Below are 22,559 nucleotides of genomic sequence, written 5' to 3' on the forward strand. Positions count from 1 at the left end.
TGCTTGACCACCTGGTTCCAATTGCACTTCCAGTTGGGGCTGAAGATTTGTCCAGCAGGGCTCCGGGACCCATGCAGCTCCTCCTGGAGGCCACCCCAGATCCCAACAGGGCTGTGGAGGACTCCATCTTCCATGAAGCCCTGTGGGAAACTAAGGCACCATTGTTAGCCTGGGAGCATGCCACCAAGCGTCCCGGGGGAGGCATTAAGTAGTCCATGGTTGCTCCCCCAGAACATACATTGAAGGGGCATCCCAGCCGGTCATAGGACCCGGCCCATGCCACAATATGTAAAAAGCTCTGTATAAATAATATGCTGAAGAATTAAACATGACAATGCCTATCTAAGGTTAATTATAGATCTCAAGACTGATGAGCACCCTGACACAGCAAACATGCGACCAAAGTCAGACTGTTAAACAATACTCTTTACAGCATCGTCTGCAATGAGTTGGGAAATTCTGAATCAATGCACATCTGGGCTAAACAAAGAATTGATCAATTCTTTACTAAAATGAATCAGACATGGTAAGATTTTAGACATTTTGTGAACGACAATAGTTTTATGCACGCAAAGGCTTTAGGAACCGTCAAGCAGTATGGGAAATCCAGAGCAATGGGATGAATTAATCTCAAGGAGCTGTCAGATCATTTATGAACAAGTAAACATCTGGAGTGGGCACCAGGAGCTGTCAAGTAAAAGGAGACAGCAGAACTTAGTAGGTCACTATCCTAGAGCTGTCAGATGGTAGAATGGGCATCAGGCATCTGGAGCAAAATGGGCAAGTGTCAGTGAACATCTGGAATAACCCCGTAAGGCATCATCAAAGTCACCGCTTGCTGTCGTTAGGGCACTGGGAGGATCCAGCAAAAGCAGAGACAATGGGCAACTATAATGAATCGGGCTGAATGTAGATTGTCAAGAGGGCAAGTGCAGGGAGGAGTGAAAGAAAGAGTGAGAGACGAAAGGAAAGAAAAAACCTGAGGGAGGGGAATCAGAGATAGGCAAGTCGAGAGAGAGAGAGAGAGAGAGCGTGAGAGTGAGAGAGAGGGAGGGGGGACGAAGGGAGGATGCTACCAAGCTAAAAAATGGCTGCTATAGCAGCGTCTTCGCCCTGATGCCGGGAGGAGAAATAAAGATGGAGTGCGAAGCTTTAACAACATGATCGACACAAGGCACGGAGACGAAAAGTGACAGACGCAGAAGCGCAGTGTCGGGCTGTCGGGCGGGGGTCGTGCGGCGGCGCGGTTGGTAGCGACATGGAAGAGGAGTAAGTGGCCGCCGTTCTCTTTATTTTCTTTCGTTCTATTCACTCTGTCAGTCCCCCTCCCTTTGCGAACGGTACTTTGGAATGAATTTCGTTGCTCGGCCTCTCGCACACATATTCATTCACATGCATGTGTGCGCGTTCATCTCTGCCTGTACACACATAGACTGTGTTCATCTCCAAGCACTGCTCCCCTTTCGGGCATTACTGGAAGCAGTCTGCAAGAATCGCGGCAGCGCCTCAGAAAGCCTGATAATAAGGGCTCAGCCGGGAGGCGCTTGGCTTTCCGCTTCCATTCCGTTTTTTAGGGACACTTTATGAATGGATCCTCCTCTCGCCCGCGGCACCTGGCGTGACACCCCGCCCAGCACGGCCGCGCGCGCACACGCACACGCAGGGACACGCACGTCCTAATATTACTGGAGCCTCTTTGGAAGGGTTAAAATAAAAATCGGGAAGGTGATCGTTGGCGCCCAGGGACACGAACCGCTGCCTTTTTAGCTAGTGCTGCGAACGAGCAATTATTTGTGAATCAATCTTTATTTTCATTCATAAAAAATGATTGTGCGCGCGTGTGTATGCGTGCTCTTTGCGGTGGGGGCGGCAGAGAGAGGGTTAGACCGGCGAGACGGAGTGGAAGAATGCTATTTGCTGCCTTCTGTGTGGCTATAGGTGGCCACGGTCACGTGCTTTTTTGGGGCCGCTGCTCGAAAAGGTTGCGTTGAGTGAATCAACGCATTAATCACGCACGGTATTCGGAATAGCTTCATGTGAACATTCTTCCGTTACCTCCGGATTATTCATAATAAAATGCTCCCCACTGTTGGCGAAAAGTGCAAGTCCTGAGGCTTTGTGCGTGCGTACATGCATGCATGCGTGCGTGCGTGCGCGCGCGCTCCCGCATGGCCACATATTTCACCTGTTGTTTGTTAAGGAACAGGGTTTCGCTCGGTCACGCGTGCGCCCATTCACAAAAAGCTCGAGGCTGAGCAGCTCTCATTGAAAAAAAAAGTCAGCGCGGACAGAAAGGGAACAATAGGCAGAAGAACGATAATGAAAGCGGCCCTGCGGGAGAGGATTAGGAAAAGGAAGTCATCAAAGCAGCAGGAGACTGAATTTACTGACCCAATGGCAGATGGACAATAGATGGGGTTAGAGGTAAATCAAGCATCTATCAGTCTGGAGCTGTTCCTGTGATCATGGCAGTGATTCATCTGTCGATGAGAGTGGGAGTGTCTCAGAGAGTGGGTGTGATGTGTATGTTTATATAAGAGGTAGCCTCTGCTCCATGATTCCTCTGAATAGCCCCTGTTCCGTGATTTTTGTGTCTGCTGTTTTGCATCAACAGTATGCCATGTTTGTGTAAATGGTTTCTTTGAATCCATCTTCAGTGACCAGTGCTGAAGACTAACAATTATGGGCTCTAGATGCATTTTATTTGGCTTTGGGTGGTGGACACCAAGGCCAGAAGAATTTCAGTTATCAAAGCAAATATTTAGTCAAACGCTACACTTTACTTTAGAATTAGTCCTTGCTGTTCCACAGTTTCTTAATCTCTGCACAATGACAGTTCTACACGTCTCACGTGTCTTTGTCTCAAAAGTTACACACCTGTAGCTCAAACACAATGCTTGGTATAGCCTTACACATGGTTTCATCTACTCAGAAACGTCAATGTAATCAGCTCCATAGTAACATTAATTCATTCATTCATTACATTTATATAGTGCTTTTCTAATCCATTCAAAGCGTTTTACATCCATAGTGGGAAACCACTTCAGCCACCACTAATATGTAGCATCCACCTGGATGATGTGAAGACAGCCTTGTGTGTGCCAGTTTAGTTATTAGACAGTGAAGGGACGAGAGAGCTTGTTAGCCAATAAGAGACAGGGAATGATTCTGGGACAAGAAAGACCAGGCCATGCTGGTCAATTTAGCCAAGAACTTGGGAAACACACTTCTCTTTTTAAAAGGATTCCCATATAGTATTATCTTTTACGACCACAGAGAGTCAGGACCTCGGTTTTACATCTTATCCAAAGGATGGCGCCAATTGTTTACAGAACAGTGTGTGAACACTGTGATCTACACACAGACCACAGGGTGAGCCTCCCCCGCTGGCATAACCAACACCTATTCCAACAGCAATCCAAGCTTTTCCCTGTTGGTTTCCCATCCAGGTACTGGCTGGGCCCAAACATTTTTAGGTTCAGGTGGAATACCTGTTCTGTAGTGCAAATGGCCTTAGAAACTGTCAAGCAGTTTGGGAAGTCCAGAGAAGTTGAGTGAATTCATCTTAAGGATCAGTCATATCATTTATGAAGCAGTGAACATCTGGAGTGGGCTCCAGGAGCTGTCAAGTAAAAGGAGGCAGCAGATCACTATCCTAGAGCTATCAGATGAGAGAATGGGCATTAGACTTTCATAATTATCCTGCATATACTGTAAGCCAGAAATTAGGCTTAAGACGGTCAGTTTGTGGTTTCCAGTCCAGCAACTTAGCTGCTTGGCTATAGCTCCTGTTCTTGGCATCCAGCTACTCATTTCTCCCAGATATGTTCATCTTGTCCCACACTTGGGTGAGTTATATTCTGTAAAACATACAACAATGGCTTTTTAAAAATTTAGCTTAAACGTTTGCTGGAAGTGATGTAAAATTAAGTATGGTTGCTTCATTCACATGCATACTTGAGCCCTGCTCAATGGAGTAACTGCACACTAAGTCAGTGGTGGGTGCTAAATCGGCATCCTTGCAGTTTACAGTTCAGCAACTCAACTGTAAGGCACACTGCCTGTATGATGCCTTGGTCACTCTTGTAATGCTTAACGTTTCTTATTGACTTAATTTTTATTTTGATTTTCACCTATAGGCTTATAGGTGTACAGGGTCATTATTGTCAGATGGATACAAATGTAATCATTATGGTTTTTACTTTATGTAAACAGAAATTCACACACACAACTAAATATAACATACATTTTTCCTTCCCACTTATTTAGAATATTTGGATCAGGCCAGGATTAAACACTGGACAGGGCACCAGTTTTCAGAATTAGACTTTTTACTGTCATAAGGAGGGCTCATTTTCACTGTTACCAAGGAATGGAATGGAATAATTTTATAAGCCAAGTATTTTGGCAAACATGACCAGCCTGCATTGGTGGTAGCTTTTGCTGACATGTAAATGCATACACATAACACAATCATTGTAAGAAAATAAGAAAGTAAAAAGTACTATGTGCTGACATTTACTATATAGTAACCTAAATATAAGAAAAGGATAAACAAAGGGAGAACACAAAGTCTCACATAAAGAGCAAAACAACACATCCTCTAGCCTCTTTATGCCTACCTGAGCATATTTATGGTTCTGTTTACCAGGTAGGGTGACTTGCCTGTTTGGTAACTTTAAGTACCAAAAAGAATAACTTAATTAATTATATTTATATAGCACTTTCCAAACATACACCCTTTTCCACATTAATTTAAACAAATTCTGAAAACAACAAAAATCAGTTTTTCTCAATTTTTTTATTATGAATAATATTCTTATACTCACATCAGTACATGATATGACCTCCTCGACTCTTGACGAGTCCATCCATCCATCCATTATCCACTGCTTATCCGAGGTCGGGCCGCAGGGGCAGCAGCCTAAGCAGGGAAGCCCGGACCTCCCTCTCCCCGGCCACCTCCTCCAGCTCCTCTGGGAGGACCCCGAGGCGTTCCAAGGCCAGCTGGGACATATAATCCCTCCAGAGTGTCCTGGGTCTGCCCCGTGGCCTTCTCCCAGTGGGGCATGTCTGGAACACCCCCCCCAGGGAGCTGTCCAGGGGGCATCCTAACCAGATGCCCGAACCACCTCAACTGACTTCTCTCAATGCGGAGGAGCAGCAACTCTACTCTGAGTCTCTCCCGGATAACTGAACTCCTCACCCTTTCTCTAAGGGTAAGTCCAGCCACCCTGCGGAGAAATCCACGATCTTGCTCTTTCGGTCACTACCCAAAGCTTGTGGCCATAGGTGAGGGTAGGAACGTAGATCGACTGGTAAATCGACAGCCTCGCCTTTTGGCTCAGCTCTCTCTTCACCACGACGGACCATTGCAGAGCCCGCATTACTGCGGATGCTGCACCGATCCGTCTGTCAACCTCCCGCTCCATTCTTCCCTCACTCGTGAACAAGACCCTGAGATACTTGAACTCCTCCACTTGAGGCAGTAATGTGTTCCCAACCCTCCACCCTTTTCCGGCTGAGAACCATGGCCTCGGATGTAGAGGTGCTGACTCTCATCCCCCCTGCTTCATACTCGGTTGCGAACCGCTCCAGTGAGAGTTGGAGGTCACTGTCCGATGAAGCCAACAGAACCATGTTATCTGCAAATAGCATAGACGAGATTCTGAGGCCACTGAACAAGACCCCCTCCGCTCCTTGGCTGGGCCTAGAAATTCTGTCCATATAACTTATGAACAGAATCGGTGACAAAGGGCAGCCCTGGCGGAGTCCAACCTCGACAGGAAACGAGTCCGACTTATTACCGGCAATGCAGACCAAGCTCCTGCTTCTCCTGTACAGGGACTGAATGGCTCATAACAACAAGCCTTGTACCCCGTACTCTTGGAGCACACCCCACAGGGTACTTCGAGGGACATGGTCGAATGCCGTCTCCAAATCCACAAAACACATGTGGACTGGTTGGGCAAACTCTCATGCCCCCTCCAGGATCCTGGCCAGGGTGTAGAGCTGGTCCAGTGTTCCACGGCCAGGACAGAATCCGCATTGTTCCTCTTGAATCCGAGATTTGACCATTGACCGAACTCTCTTCTCCAGCACCCATGTATAGACCTTACCGGGGAGGCTGAGGAGTGTGATCCCCCTATATTTGGAGCACATCCTCCGGTCACCCTTCTTAAAAAGGGGGACCACCACCCCAGTTTGCCAATACAGAGGCACTGCCCCCGATGTCCATGCAGTGTTGCAGAGACATGTCAACCAGGACAGCCTCACAACATCCAGAGCCTTGAGGAACCCAGGGTGAGCCTCGTCCACCCCAGGGGCTCCGCCACCTTGGAGCTTTTTAACTACCTCGGCGACCTCGGCCCCTGTTATGGACGGGCCCCCCCCGGAGTCCTCCAGCTCAGCTTCCTCTAAGGAAGACATGCTGGTGGGATGGAGAAGATCCTCGAAGTATTCCTTCCACTGGTCAATAATGTCTGCAATTGAAGTCAGCAGGGCCCCATCTCCACTGTACACAGTGTTGGTGGAGCACCGCTTTCCCCCCCTGAGGCACCTGACGGTTTGCCAGAACCTTCTTGGTGCCGACTGAAAGTCGTTTTCCATGGTTTCCCCAAACTCCTCCCATGCCCGAGTTTTTGCCTCTGCAACAGCCGATGCCGCCACATGCTTGGCCCGCTGGTACCCCTCAGCTGCCTCTGGAGTCCCACTGGTCCACCAGACCCGATAGGAATCTTTCTTCAGCTTGACAGCCTCTCGAACCTTAGGTGTCCACCACCGGGTTCTTGGATTGCCACCACGAGAGGCACCGACAACCTTGCGGCCACAGCTCCATTCTGCTGCTTTGACAATGGAGGCTTGGAACATGGCCCATTCAGACTCAATGTCCTTTGCCTCCCTCGGAATGAGGTTGAAGTTCTGCCGAAGGTGGCAGTTAAAGATCTTTCTGACCGGTTCCTCCGCCAGACGTTCCCAGCAGACCCTCATTATACGTTTGGGTCTGCCTGGTCTGTCCAGCAGCCTCTCCCGCCATCTGATCCAACTTACCACTAGGTGGTGATCAGTTGACAGCTCAGTCTCTCTCTTCACCCGAGTGTCCAAGACATAAGGTCACAGATCTGATGACACGATTACAAAATCGATCATCGAGCTGCGACCTTGGGCATCCTGGCACCAAGTGCACTTATGGACACCCTTATGCTCTTGACGAGTCTTGAAGGATTTTGGGTCTCTGTACCAAACTTGAATTAGGGCCTGAATCATCTTCTCCATGGTTGTGCAGTCCATTCCGCAAAGTTGTTGCTTACAAATAGACCACAAATTTTCAGTTGGTTTCTGATCAGGAGAGTTTCCAGGCCACTCCAGTTTGTTCATTTGACTGTCATCAAAAATTTCTTCACTTGCTTGGATGTGTGACAGTGGGCCAGATCTTGATGAGAAACACCAGATCCATTGAGGAATACCTTTTTCAGTTCTGGAACAATTTTTCTTTGGAGAAGTTCAATGTATTGTGTTGAGCACATCTTGCCCTAGACTGGGTGCGAGCAACCAATTCTATAATAGCTGAGGCAACCCCAAAACATCTTCTTTTGTGGGTGTTTCACATGATCCAAGACTCATCCCATGTTATGAAACTCTTAAATTTAAACATATTAGTTCAAGATTCTACTTGGGTCATTCTGTGAGCACCCAGACACAGACCTTACTCGTGTTTAAGTATTTACTAAATAATGGATTAACATGTCCCATAACAAACCTCTATTTTGTCTGCTCTCTGCTGCAACATCACTCATTAATTTTACACTATTATTTACTTCATGTTGGCAACATTTTCTTCTGTGGTCAGTGTCAAATGTCAACTATTCCTAGGGTCACCTTTGAGAGATATCATTGCATTATGGAATTCTGCAGCCCACCTTCCCATTGTGGCATACGAAGGGGACTGGTCTTGGTAGATGTTTACTAGGCAAGAATCCCTGAAGACATACTGTTCTCTAGCATTAGAAATTCAGTGACAGCATGATACATGATGGTGCAGTTTTCAGCATCCCTGTTGACTTGGTTCTGAAACCAGAGGCATATACTAAAAATAACAAATGCTAAAAACTTGTAATTTACACATTTTAGTACATATTAGCTAATTGTTGGCCATTTACAAAATCAGCACAGTAGAATACCCTTTTCCGATCCATGCACAAGAAATTTGTATAAACTCTCACTAGTGATTCAGACTACAAATATAACTGAATCTAATTCCAGGACAGAATCAATAAAAAATAGGCACATTCAATTCACACATAATGTTCAAGGCTCAGACAATATAAGATCATCAATGTCATAAATGAACTGTCCTGTGAGTACTAATGCTTCACAGCTCCAGGAGACTGCATTTGAGTCCCTGCTTGGCCTTCTGTATAGAGTTTGGAGGTTCTCCCTGTGTTTTCAAGGCTTGTTCTCTGGGTATCTCAGATTTGCTCCCTGGCATGTGCATTTTAGATTACGTGGCAACTCTAGATTGGCCAGACATTGGGGAGTGCTCTGTTGTGCCTGGCAGTGGTTTGGCACACTGTCCAGAATTGATTGCTGACTTGTACCAGTTCTGTTGGAATATGCTAGGTTTTACTTAGGTTTGAAAATTTTGGAATGATTATGAAACATTTCTGGAAAATATGCAGAGATCACATTTCCACTGTTTGGGTCAGTTAATCTGGGTTAGATGATTTATAAAGATGGTTTTATTAAATTGTAATTTTGAGCCCAATGTATCTGTCTGCTCTGACCTTTCATGCAACAGACTTTCAGAGTTGGTATGTATTACTGTATGCTGAGCTGAGCCAAGCCTTATGGCACGATGACAACAAACCAGCTTTTGATTATCTTTTGGGTTAAATAGTACTAAATCTTAACCAAACCTTTGTTAGCAAGGTTGGACTGTATTTTTGGGTAGTCCATGAGTAACTAGGCAGATGGTTGTGATGCAGTCTTGGCATCACACGTTTACTGGGACATTTATAGTCATGTACAGTGATGGACAAAAACAACAAGTAACTGGTGCAAAAACTACAAAGTGCCCTTATTTTCAACAGTCCAAGCAGTGTCCAAAATCAAATATGTGGTGTCATTGATTGATGGAATAAGTAAATAATGTATTAAAACAAGTGTTCTGTGAAAAAGTTAAAAAATCTAATAAATAACAACAGTCTGGATCGCCTTTTATCTCCTTACACAGCACTGCTGTCTCTCTAACCCCTGTCTCACATTGCTCCCCATCTCTCTTGTATACATAGAGACATACTACTACTACATCCACATACTACTTTGCATCAGTGTCAGCTGGGATGCCCTAAGCCCAAGTCCCTCATCGTTCCACTTCCGTCAGTGTCCATAGGATCCCTTGGAGCACTATTCGGCAGCAGTGATCTTCTCTGCCCCTGGAGCGCCTCTCACTGCATTCCCCCATGGGATTTCCCCCACTGCTTTGCTGCCTTCTAATCACACTGGCTGCCATTCGATTTTGTTCCCTCTATTTACGCCAGTCTTTTTTTTCTCAATTTCTGTTTCATTTATTTTCTATTCTCTTCTGAACCCATCTTTCTTTTTTTCTGTCCTACTCAGACATTTTTGTCCTTGTGGATATAGGGGCAGTTATTAGTGATCCACAAGGCATCAATGTGGAATTGCTGAGCTGATCGTGCTTGCACATGAGCGAGCAATCAGTCAATTTCCCCATTAAACACTATAAGGGCTCAGGGCTCCTGTGTTTTTGGCCGCTCACACCTGCGCCCTGTAAGTCTGAGCACCACTGTGTTTTTTTTTTGTTTTTTTTTTTAAATCATGTGTTGCCATTGACCCCTGATGTGCTTCACCATAAGGGTAAAGGATATTGGGAATTAATCAGGTCAACACTAAGGTAGAACCTGCCAAAAATGATTGCTGTGATATATGTAGTGGTGTTTTTGCAATGAAAATTCTGATGGAGCTGCACAGAATATTCTTGTATGTGTGCAGAGTTCTCTAACATTAAAATTAACATATCTAACTAATTATATCTCTCCCTGTTTGCTACTGACAAATTCAGTGTGCAAGTTCACACAAAACCAGTCAAATTACGAGATGCTGGTGCCTGGTCCGTCTTGATTGGCATCAGATTTTTGTGATATCATCGGACATTATCATCATCTCACAAACAGAGTATAGATTCAATTGCTAAGTAAACTGAGATCCCTGCAGACACCTGTTGTGAAAGAAAACACTGCATATTGTCTATGAACGTCCTCAATTAAAACAACAATAATTCAAATTTAGAATCAAAGGTCTTAGAGGTAAAAAAGGATAAGCCACAAAATCATGGTGTTATACTGTACAGCACATAAAATGGTGAAAGGCTGTGAGGCCTCCAAAAGACCCACAGAACTAGACCAGAGTTTTCATTGGCCTGCTTGAGATAGGCAGCCAGACCCCAAACATTACTAGCAAGCTTCTTCCTATTTAGGCCATAAGCTGAAGAGCAAGCTTATGTACTATATATACTCGCGGATAAGTTCTCCCGCAGATAAGTCAGGACTTGATTTTACAGTATAATTTCTGGTATTTTATAATGTCGGTCGTATAAGTCGAATGCGGAAAACTCACACTATTGGTACAAGGGATTATGATATGCTAACACCCACCTGAGAGAGTAACCACGGAGCACACTGCCTTTATTTTCTATGTATTGTGCTTACATGACCACACAGTAATACCCAAACTATTCCGAAGCGACTTTTGCACTGATTTGTGTTTTTTATATCTCACACCCTTATACACCTTTATCGTAAGAGCATCTCTTATCTATGAAGGAGAGTTCGAACAGAAGAAAATATGAAGCTGGTATTAAATTAAAAGTCATTGAAGTGGTGAAAGAAATTGGTAACTGTGCTGCTGCAACAAAATTCGATGCGTCTGAGAAACTGGTGCGAGATTGGAGGAGGCAAGAAGATGTTAATAAATAAATAAATAAGTGTTGCATTTTTGAGTGGGTGTTTAAGTCGGGGTCTGATTTTATGATCGATTTTTTGCGTTTCAAGACCCGACTTATACGTGAGCATATACGGTAGATCAAAATACTTTGGAAGTTCCAAAATATATGAAAATGTGAAAGAAGAAGCGTAAACCTTTGGATTAAGAACCCAGTCCACAAAGAATCCTTATAAACAAATAGATTTATTTAAAATCAATCAAAAAAAATAGTCAAAAAATGGTAAAAGCTAGAAAAAGGTAAACCACAATGAACAAATCCTTTTTTGAAATCCTACAATCATAAACCCAAGATAGAAGCAAAAATTTGAAAACCAAAAAAGTCCCTCCTCATGAAATAATAAACTTCTCGAGAAACAGCAACAATGAACCTCTTAAGGAAAGACTTTTCTCCCCAACTCTAACTCACTGTGTAAATCTGAATATGTCACTTAACTTATGCTCCAATAGTAAAAAAATATACACAGTGGATTTAGAATTGTTCAGACCCCTTCACTTTCTGCACACTTGTGTTGTAGAATAAAATTTAAGAAAAAGATAAAGTTGCCTTTTTCACCCATTAATCTACACTCGATAACCCATAGTGACAAGTGAAGGCATGTTTGCAAATTAATTAAAAATCAAAAACTGAAATCTGTCATTCATGTAAGTATTTATACCCTTAATCCGGTAAATTATAGAAGTCCCTTTGCAAGTAAATAGAGCTTTGAATTTCTTGGGTGAGTCACTACAATACAAGCCTTACACAACTAGATTTGGTGAGTTTATCTAATTTTTCCTTATAGATTCTCTCAAGCTCCCGTATATTGGAATGGAAGCATCTGTAAACTGCCATCTTCTGGTCTCTCCACACATGTTCTATGGGGTTTAAATCTGGGCTTTAGCTGGGCAACTCAAGGACAGTCAGAGCCACTCCATTGTTGTCTTTCCTGTATGCACTGGGTCATTGTTATGCTGAGGCAACCCCAAAACATCTTCTTTTGTGGGTGTTTCACATGATCCAAGACTCATCCCATGTTATGAAACTCTTAAATTTATACATATTAGTTCAAGATTCTACTTGGGTCATTCTGTGAGCACCCAGACACAGACCTTACTCGTGTTTAATTATTTACTAAATAATGGATTAACATGTCCCATAACAAACCTCTATATTGTCTGCTCTCTGCTGCAACATCACTCTTTAATTTTGCACTATGATTTACTTCATGTTGGCAACATTTCAGTCAGAGCCACTCCATTGTTGTCTTTCCTGTATGCACTGGGTCATTGTTATGCTGAAAGGTGATCTGTCTGAAGTGGCATGCCGTCTGGAGCAGGTTTTCTTTCTGTATTTGGATGGATTCATCCTTCCCTCAATTCTCACCAGTCTCTCTGTCCCTGCCACTGAGAACCACCCCCAAAGAATGATGCTGCCACCACCATGCTTAACCGTAGGAATGGTATTATGCCGATAATGAGCAGTGGACGGTATTCACCAGACATAGTGCTTGGAGTTCTGCCCAAAGAGTTAATTTTTTGTCTTAACAGACCAGGGAGTCTTTTCCCCTATGCTGTCAGAGTCCTTTAAATGTGTTTTGGTAAACTCGAAGCAGGCTGTCATATGCCTTTTACTCAAGAGTGGCTTCTAAGGTGACAGGTTCTCCAATCTCAGTAGAGTACTTCTGAAGCTTTGTGAGAGTGAATGTTGGGTTCTTGGTAAAATCCCTGACCGTAGGCCTTCTTACCTGGTTACTCAGTTTGACCAGATGATCAAATCTTGGAAGAGTCCTGGTGGTTATAGCCTTATCGAGGCCAGTTTTGCTCCTGAGAACACTAGAAATGGTTTTATACCCTTGCAGTGGGTGGTGGGGTATCTTTTATTGGCATGTTTTAGTGGGTTCATTTATTAGTGTTTTAGCTTTTTTTGCAGAGCCCACTGGCTAAAAGGCAGAGGCATGCCGTTTAGAGGCCTGGCGAGCGCACAGCATCATTTGTGGTTGGATACTTAAGACAGGACAGTAAAAGTGGCAGAAAGGAAATGAAAGATGAAAGTGAGTGCGGAAAAACTCGAGAGAGGTGAGAATGGAACAGGATGGTGAGAAGTTTGTGTGGGTTACCACAGAGGCAGCTGAGATAGAGAGAAAAAGGCTTGCGGTCCAGCTGTGAGGAGAGGTCCGGATCTGCTGAGCAATTTTTAAGCAGCAGTGAAGGCAGAAGGAGGTTTGTTGAATGAAAGGAACAATCTGGTGGGAAGCATACAAAGGTGGGTGTCTGTGTGAAGCTCAGTGAAGCTGCTGCTGATGTGCGGGGCTTGGGGCAATGGTGGCTGAGGGAAAGTTGCCTGCCGTCTGACCCGAACTCCCGGGATGACTGAACTACAGGGTCAGAATCTATGCTTCCAAATGGACTTGAGGTTTTTTTTTTTTTATTATTTTTAATGCACTGATTTTATTTGATCTCTCTGAAGGTGATTGAAAGTTTTGTTTGTCTCTCTTGTTTTCAATGGAAAAAATGTAACTTCTGTTTATTCATTCAATGACACTGTTTTTAAGAAGCACTTGTGAGCTTGTCAGTCAGTCAGTCATCGTCCAACCCGCTATATCCTAACACATGGTCCTTGGGGCCTGCTGGAGCCAATCCCAGCTAGCACAGGGTGCAAGGCAGGGACAAACCCCGGGCAGGGTGCCAGCCCACCGCAGTTTAATTCTTTGTTGTGGAAATAAATACTTTGCACTTTTTTGTACTTTAAATCCTGTCTGTCTCCTCACTTACTACTGGACCATCCTCAGCCAACAAACTTCTTAATGCCCCGTCTGGGGACAGTGCTATGGGCTGCTGGCTTGGGACATTGCACCCAGATCTACTGTATGCTTCATCAAAATGTGATTGCAGAGGTCCTCAGAGAGTTCCTTGGACTTCCTGGCTTGTTTTCTGTAACTGACATGCAGTGTGAATTGTATATCTTCTAGATATAGGTGAGTGACTTTGTGAACAATGTCCAATCAATTCAGTTTGCCACAGATGGAGTCCAATCAACTCTTAAAAACATCTTAAGGATAAATAAAGCAAACTGGAGGCACCCAATCACAATTTGGAGTGCTGTAGCAAAGGCACTGAATGCTTATACAAATTAGAGATTTTGTAATGAATTTGCAAACCTTTCTGAGAATATATTTTCACTTTGTCATTATGGATTATTGAGTGCACATCAGTGGGCAAAAATGGCAACTTTATTGATATAAAATGAAACTTACAACCCCATAAAGTGTGCAGAAAGTGAAGGAGTCTGAATATTTCTTAATCTACTGTAACACTACACACATAAGGAAAGCACATATATGAGAAGAGGCAAAGAAGCAAAATACCAACTGTGGGTTCAATTACAGAAGAGCCCGTTAAACACAGAAATTCTGCAAGTCTAAAAACATAGTGGGCTTCTCCATGTTCGCAGCTACGTCAGCATGCTTGGATTGCACAGAGAAGTTACTTTACCTCCAGCAATGGAACACAGTAATTTTACTCAAAATGTCCAAAATGTTACGGCTATGAAATACACCATCAATCTGAATTATTAAACTAGTGATGTGGTGTAGGTAACACAACTCCCTAATTCTCATCAACTTAAAAAATCTACCACACTGTATTTGGGCTGGAATACGATCAAATAATTCTCTCTTTAAATGTTTGATTTCAGTTTGAATGAAATTCACACTTTGAAATTTGACAGCTATGTGACAGGTCTGGACACTTTCACTTGAGTTGTGCTTGTCTACTATCCTTTGAATTTGATACACAACAGAATGGGGGCCACTGCTTTGAATGCTGCATGGTGAATGAGTCCATGCTGGGTGTAGGGACGAGATCCAGCAGTTTGATAGAGCAAGTCTTTGGTGTGTGAACTTTATATTGCTAGAAATGTAAATGTATTGCATGTATTAGTTTTTTGACAAAATTAATTTACTCTTCAGTTTTTAAAATGCTTTCATGAGTCATTTGTGTGTTAATTTTTTTCAGTGGCACCACCATTTTGTGTGCTGTTTTCTGTGGTGTCACCATGTTGTTTCTGACAGTGACACTCATTGCCAGTCGCATGGTTTGGATGTTGGTGACACATGATGTCACCATATTGCTGCTATTTAAGGCATGGTCCTGCTTTAATGAAGTCAGTTCATTTTTGTATGGTGCTATTTAGTGAGTACAATCTGCAACAAGTTCATATCTAAAGTACAAATTGGAGATTTTGTAAACTACTGTTGTGGTTTAGCCAGGGTTTTGTCTTTGGCTCAGGTAAAGTTTCTGTAATTTAATATTTTTGTTGTTTATTAAATATAATTTAGCATATTTTGTTATTGATAATGTTTATGGTTCTCTTATGTGTTAGGTTTTGAATATTATTTTGTTTATCAATCATTTCATATGTGTGTATTATGTTTATTTTTGTGTTAATGTATTTATTTTTAGTTATGTGCCCTGTCCCTTTAAAATATAATATTAGGAGGTGCGGCCATCATCAGTGGCGTAGTTAGAGTTTGTGCCGCTCGGGGTGGGGCGGTGCTTCAATTTGCTGCCCTCCAACAAATCTGAATATGTTAACCTATTTAAATAGAAAATGAAAATGATGTATAGAGAAAAATTAAGATACATTTTGCATAGATTTATTCATATATAGAGAAACAGCAATAATTTTTAACATATAATTATTTATAAGCATCAACTAGATATATAGTTATGCTGTGAAAACCAAAACCAGTGTAGTGTACAAGTAATAAGTGGAGATGTTTTCTGCGCAGAGCAAGAACACATTCAGATTGATAATGAAATGAAATTATAAATTTTAAATTAGTTGTTTATCTTCTTAGAAATTATTATCGGTGTAATCCATCCATTTTCCAACCCGCTGAATCCGAACACAGGGTAACGGGGGTCTGCTGGAGCCAATCCCAGCCAACACAGGGCACAAGGCAGGAACCAATCCCGGGCAGGGTGCCAACCCACCGCAGTATCGGTGTAATGTTTATGCTTATTTTTGTTATTGCTTCAAAAATTTCAACTGCTGTGTCTGATGCCGTCACAGAAGGACAGTTATTTTTGAAGCATTTGTGGATAAAAATCAGAGAATTTTACTTTTTTTCATTCATGAGTGATATTTTTCCGAATCCTGCTGCTTACACACAAATTGTACTGAGCCTTTTGGCTAATAATGCCACCCAGGGAAGACTGCCCCCTCCGCCTGCCCCTAGCTATGCCACTGGCCATCATGACAGTCAGCTGGAAGATGACCCTTTGCCTACTTATTTGAGGCACTGAAGTGTTATGCTGTACAAAATAACAGATTAATGATGAGGCAGATCGGGAGACTGGCGTAAGTTGAAAACTGAGATCGAGAGCACATAAAATCAGAACGAAATCTTGTGGCAAAATCAGAGTCAAAAATGGAGAAAACAAGATTAATTATCAGTGGATCAAGGTAGAAGATAGAAAAACACGAAGTGCGAAAGGGTTTTAAGGTCAGCAAACTCAGGAGGTGAACTTGTGCATCAGGACAACCTTTTAACCCACTGTGTTGTTAGCATCAGGGTCATGACCTCCATGACTCTGCCCATAATGGCAGCATTGGTGTCTTACCAATGGGAGATCAAAATGATGATGCTCATCGAAACAAAAATGGATTCAGAAACGATAAAAAATACAGTGTTATTACAATCTAAATCACACAGCATAGCAAAGAATTCTTTGCCTTCAAAACCCCTAAATGAGTGTTTCAAAAACACAGGAACCTAATAGTGAATGAGTAAAAAAAATCATACTTAATAAGATGAAGTTTGTGAAGTAGAGTGCTATTGTGAATATTACTGGACTTTCTGTTTTTTTCTGAAGTTTTGCTACAGGTTGTTTGATTTTGTTATTGGCTTACAAACTGGACTTGTTTGCCTTACCTATTGTGCCTTATTTTTTGCTGTCTGCCTTAATTTTGTCATTGCTTTTCTATTTTTGTTTTTCTTTTGTTTAAATAAATAATTCCTTCATTCATAAAGATTTTTCATTGACCTTCTCCTTTAATCCAGAGCTTTTTATTGTTTCCTTTCGCTGTAAAAAACATTTTGTAAATGTAGGTTATTTGTGAACATTAAAAGCCTATTTCCCATGTTTGGGACCTGGACAAGTCAATGTCTGTCACAAGTGTTTTGGGGTCTGGCGGCCCAGGGAGAAGCCTGTTTTTGGAGGCAGACTCAGTGAGGTCCTGGTCTAGCCTGTTGTGTGTTTTAAAGCCTTAATACTCTTTTCGCTATTTTGTTCCACTGTGTTCACAATGATTACATCATATATAAAGAGAAATACGGGTTAGATTAAGCCTGCAGTAAACAGAATCATTTCAAATTAACTAACATAAATAGATCCTGACAATGTAAGTCCATTAATATAGTGGAGATTAATATAGTGAAGATGCAAAAAGCTCCATTTAGTGGAATTCTTGGAAAGAAATAAACTCTTGAAGTCCACAGTGGGATATAATGCAAAGTCATAATCAAAATCAGACACAGCCACAGTTTCAAAGACAGAGAAGAGAATATAGGAGGGTCAGTAGCTGTTTATAATTATTGTTATATTTGTATTCTTGAGCAAATAAGTGACAAACAGAAATGCAATATGAATAGCCACTCAGCGGCTTTACGAAGGGAATGGACATAAGTGGTGAGTTTTTAGTCTAAATTTAAAATCCTGGATTGAAGGGCCATCTCTTACAGGTGTAGTCAGGTCATTTCATAGCTTTGGCAAAAGCTTGACCTCACACTGATATTTTATTAATTCTTGAACTCTTTATAAGACCACCATCTTGAGATCATATTTCATTCACCAGTTTGTATTTAATTCTAAGCTGAGATAAATAAGCAAAGGCCTAGGATTTTTAAAGCTTTATATATAAGAAGAAACATTTTGAAATTAGTTCTTAACTAACCTAGATGATAGCTTGTATTGCCCATCGGGAGAGGCTTGGACTTTGCTTGCTGGGCCCCTGGCATTTGTTGTTGTTGTCAGTGCTGGTGCTAGGTTATTTTGCTTACTAGCTTATTAGTGTGCCAGCCGAATGTTCAGTAGCTAACCTGTGCAGCTAGGTTTTTCCTCCCTTATGGTCTGTGCCATAGGCGAATGCCTAGTTCGCCTTAATGGTGGCACCGGCCGTGGTTGTTGTATATGATAAGAAACAATAATACAAAACATCTATGTAAAAAAAATAGTTAATTAAGCTGAGACAGTTTGAGTCAGTTTTATAATGAAACATATATTTTTGTAATGTACTGTAGATGACCCCACAAAATGCTTCTTTTCTGTACCCGGCTTCGTAGGACTAACCTACCTATATCATCAAAACAGTCTGTGTTTTCAAATTTGAGATTACTTTGCTTCTAAGAAGGGAATTAAAAAAATGCATCAGAAAAAAAGATAAAAAGTAGTTATCACCCATTTACTTGTTTAATGTACATACTGACAAAATAAATTAAGGACACTATAGGAGTACTAGGATGTTGTACCGTGTTAGCCATTATGAATGTAGTGAAAAGTCAAGCAAAATTACACCTTTTATTGGCTAACTAAAAAGATTTCAATATGCATTACATCTTGCCTGAAGAAGGGGCCTGAGTTGCCTCGAAAGCTTGCGTTTTGTAATCTGTTTAGTTAGCCAATTAAAGGTGTGGGGCGTCATGGTGGCGCAGTGGGGAGCGCTGCTGCCTCGCAGTTGGGAGACCTGGGGCCTGGGTTCGCTTCCCAGGTCCTCCCTGCGTGGAGTTTGCATGTTCTCCCCGTGTCTGCGTGGGTTTCCTCCGGGCGCTCCGGTTTCCTCCCACAGTCCAAAGACATGCAGGTTAGGTGGATTGGCGATTCTAAATTGGCCCTAGTGTGTGCTTGGTGTGTGGGTGTGTTTGTGTGTGTCCCGCGGTGGGTTGGCACCCTGCCCGGGATTGGTTCCTGCCTTGTGCCCTGTGTTGGCTGGGATTGGCTCCAGCAGACCCCCGTGACCCTGTGTTCAGATTCAGCGGGTTGGATAATGGATGGATGGAATTAAAGGTGTCATTTTGCTTAACTTTTCAGGACACTATAGGAGAAACTCCATTTGGTCTGAAAGAAAGGTTTAGGTGAGTGTCATCTGCATACAAGTGAGCGAGAATATGTTTTCTAACAACCTCTCCAAGAGGTAGCTTGTAAAGTGAAACAAGTGAAGATCTAGTTACTGAGCCCTCTTGGCACTCTATCTATCTATCTATCTATCTATCTATCTATCTATCTATCTATCTATCTATCTATCTATCTATCTATCTGTCTGTCTGTCTGTCTGTCTGTCTGTCTGTCTGTCTGTCTGTCTGTCTGTCTGTCTGTCTATCTATCTATCTATCTATCTATCTATCTATCTATCTATCTATCTATCTATCTCAGAACATAATGATGGAGCACAATCATCATATTTTTGTATGTACTCAAATCGAATTGATAAACATGAACTAAACCATGCAAGGATAGTAGTGCCTGAGCGCCCAAGGAAATATTAACACCTATTTAGCAGAATATAGTGGTAAAAGGTGCATTTGAAATAGGTCTATAATTTGCAATTGAGCAAATATTTTTAAACCGCAGTTTGATGCCCGACACTTTTATTTGTTTAGGAACAGTGCCAATCAATAAAAATCTACTGATTACATTAAGAATGGGTACTGACGGGCAAGTTACTAAGTTATTCACTAGCTTTGTTTTTCAGACAGGTAGTAGGTTTCAGTTTACAAATTAAATTATGATTTCTTGCTCCGTTATTAAGTAAAAATTACTACAGCAGTGGCGTGTGCAAGGAGAGATATGGTTTGACACAACAATTTTTAATTTTCAAGATGACTTTGAAATCTGGGATCTTATTGTATTAATTTTATCATTAAAGATGTGTAGACACATTCATAGAATGTGTATTTCTAATGTTCATAAGACATTTACACAACAGTTGAAATTAGCAACTGTTCTAAACAGTACGAGACATAGACGCTATCCAGTGACCTGAGACGAAGACTGGACTCCTTTGGTACTGTGTCCCTTCAGAGAATCCTTGGGTACCGCTGGTTTGACTTTGTGTCGAATGAGTGTCAGCTACGGCACTACGGCCATGTGGTACGATTCCTCGAGGGTGATCCAGCTTGTAAGATCCTCATTGTTGGGGACCTGAGTGGCTGGACCAAGCCAAGGGGTCGCCCATGTAACACCTGGCTGAGGCAGACAGAGGGTCATTTCCGGAGGGTGGGACTCGACCGTGTGTCTGCCTGGGGGGTTGCAAACCGGGATCCCGAGTTGCTTCGTTGTGTAGTGGGTGCGGCAATGCACTGTACCAGTGCATGCTCCCCAACTTGACTTGACTTAACTAAACAGTACACAAAAATTATTTCTGTGTTCATGTATTTACTATTCAGAGCTGGTCAACTTTTTTCAACAGTATCATTTAACACTGCCTGTTCACACTGTTTGGAAGTCTGCTAGCTTTGTTGCTCTCCATGTACACTATAGTTTTCAGTATTCAGTTTAAGTCTGTGATTACACTCATTATGTTCTGAAATAGTTGCAATTTTAATTTTTTCTGGCTTTTGTGTTTAATTTTAGTGAACCTTTAATTGCTCGAATTTTTAAACATGCAGTATTCAGTTTTCTTAATTTTTTTATTCTAAATTTATTTACAATGGTTGAGTTATTTTTGTGTTGTGAGGGACAAACCAGTGACCCAGCCAGTATGGACCCCCACTTCCTTACCTGGTTAGGATGCCTTGATAACAAAAATTCAGGGAGGGAGTGACAATATCTCTTTTCCTTATCAGGACACAGATGTGGATGAATGTTACAGGAGCCACAGTGCCGCTGGCATCCTAACAGCCACCGAGTAGCACCTGGGATGGACTTGGGAACTGGAAAGGACAGCACAGTGGGTGACTGCCTGTAATGGGCAGAGTGTACCCCCATACACTGGGTGGCAGCATCCCATCTTGCTGGCCCCAATATGGATGCTTGCAGGACAGCATGGCAATTGTGGTCCTATGGCCCTGCTCTTTTTGTGTTCTGTGGGGGCTGCCAGGGGGAACTCTTGGAATGTGACGACACAGGGATCGTTGTGGTCCTGTGTGACCCAGAAGTGGTTTCTGGAGACAATAGATTAAGCATGGAAAGTTCTCCCGGGTCCGGAGTTAAAAGGGAGCCCTCTACTCAGCTAAGAGAGTTGGAGTCAGGAGAGGAGACAGAACGGCACTTGTTTGGGGAGAGTTATTTTTTCCTGTACTGGGTTGTGCACTGGGGCCACTGCAGCACTGAGGGAAGGACATCTGTGAACAATACACATTATTGTGGATAAAAGCACAATATTTTCACCTGGAACTATGTGTTTATAGTTGTGTTGGGATTTGGGGCTCAACAGCTCAGCAACACCATTTTGTTTATCGTGGGGGCCACCATTTTGTGAGTAGTTGCTACTGTGTTTCTAAGTAAATGCCTCAGAAGTGGTCTGTAAGTGACATTATCAGGAAGAAAGACCACATGATGCACTTCCTTATCATTCAGGGTTATAGAAAGAAAACAGAGAGGTTAATGTATTATTCTTTAAATTGTGTTCTTGGCAAACAAATCCTTGCAAAAAAATTAACTATGGCTTAGATTACTGATTTTGGTTTGACTACTGAGTATTTGACCTTCCAGTTGCAAATCTTTGCCTGTTCTGGCTCATGTCAGATTTTCTGGTTCCATTATAAGTTACTTTTGACTCGCTCATTCTGGCGGAACACATTAAACCCAGGCGAGTTTCTTTGTGTTATAATCTTTTTTGTTTTGGGTTTGTTCTGCATTTTAGTCCTCTTTCAGGGTCACATTATGCTTAAAAATCAACTGACCAAAATTGGCCTTCATTACTAAATTTGTGTTTCTCAAAATATTCACAATGTTTGATGTATAGTTGAGATCAAGATGATGCTGTTCTTAATTTACTCTGCAGTTGTAGTGGTAAGCACAAGAACAAGTCAAACCTAATTAAGTAAGGATCAAAGATACTTTCATTTAGTGGAATAATATTTAAAATTTAAATCTCCACTCCATGTGTAATATTTAGACACTGTTAAGACATAATTATTTTAGAGTTTTTGGACCGGCAACAATCTGGCAAAACCCTTCCGAATTTAGCAGGTGTGTAAAATATTTGTCAGTTTCTACATCTTTGAATATTAAAATCACACATCAACTTCAGAATCTCTCCAATGCACAATGAATTCCTAAAAATATGTGTCAAGGGTTTATATATGTATTCACTGATTTCCTAAAGTAGTCGAGGGTCAATATTATCTGGCCCCGGTGATTTGTTATTTTTCACCCTTTTTAATCTACACAGCACTTCAATTTTCAAATCATCCAGTACATCTTTAGTAGTCCCTGTTACTGCACACAATTGAAGACTTCAGAAAACTTTTTTATCAGTATGCTGCTGCTGGAGCATGTGAATTTCCCCTTGGGATTAATAAAGTATCTATCTATCTATCTATCTATCTATCTAT

The 22,559-nt window shown here is 42.1% G+C and overlaps 1 protein-coding gene across 2 annotated transcripts in view; it reads left to right on the forward strand.

Moving 5' to 3' along the window:
* Positions 1–747: 747 nt before the first annotated feature.
* The window catches only part of spred3 (sprouty related EVH1 domain containing 3), a 127,558-nt gene continuing 105,746 nt past the window's right edge, over positions 748–22,559 (forward strand). The window contains exon 1 of one of the 2 annotated variants that reach the window (XM_051921498.1): positions 748–1,269. In XM_051921498.1, coding sequence (XP_051777458.1) covers positions 1,259–1,269 — 11 coding nt within the window. In that variant the 5' untranslated portion in view covers positions 748–1,258. The remainder of the gene's footprint in view (positions 1,270–22,559) is intronic. The other variant, XM_028824976.2, reaches the window with a different exon arrangement.

The sequence above is a fragment of the Erpetoichthys calabaricus genome, chromosome 18 (genome assembly GCF_900747795.2).
Source record: "Erpetoichthys calabaricus chromosome 18, fErpCal1.3, whole genome shotgun sequence".
NCBI lineage: Eukaryota > Metazoa > Chordata > Cladistia > Polypteriformes > Polypteridae > Erpetoichthys > Erpetoichthys calabaricus.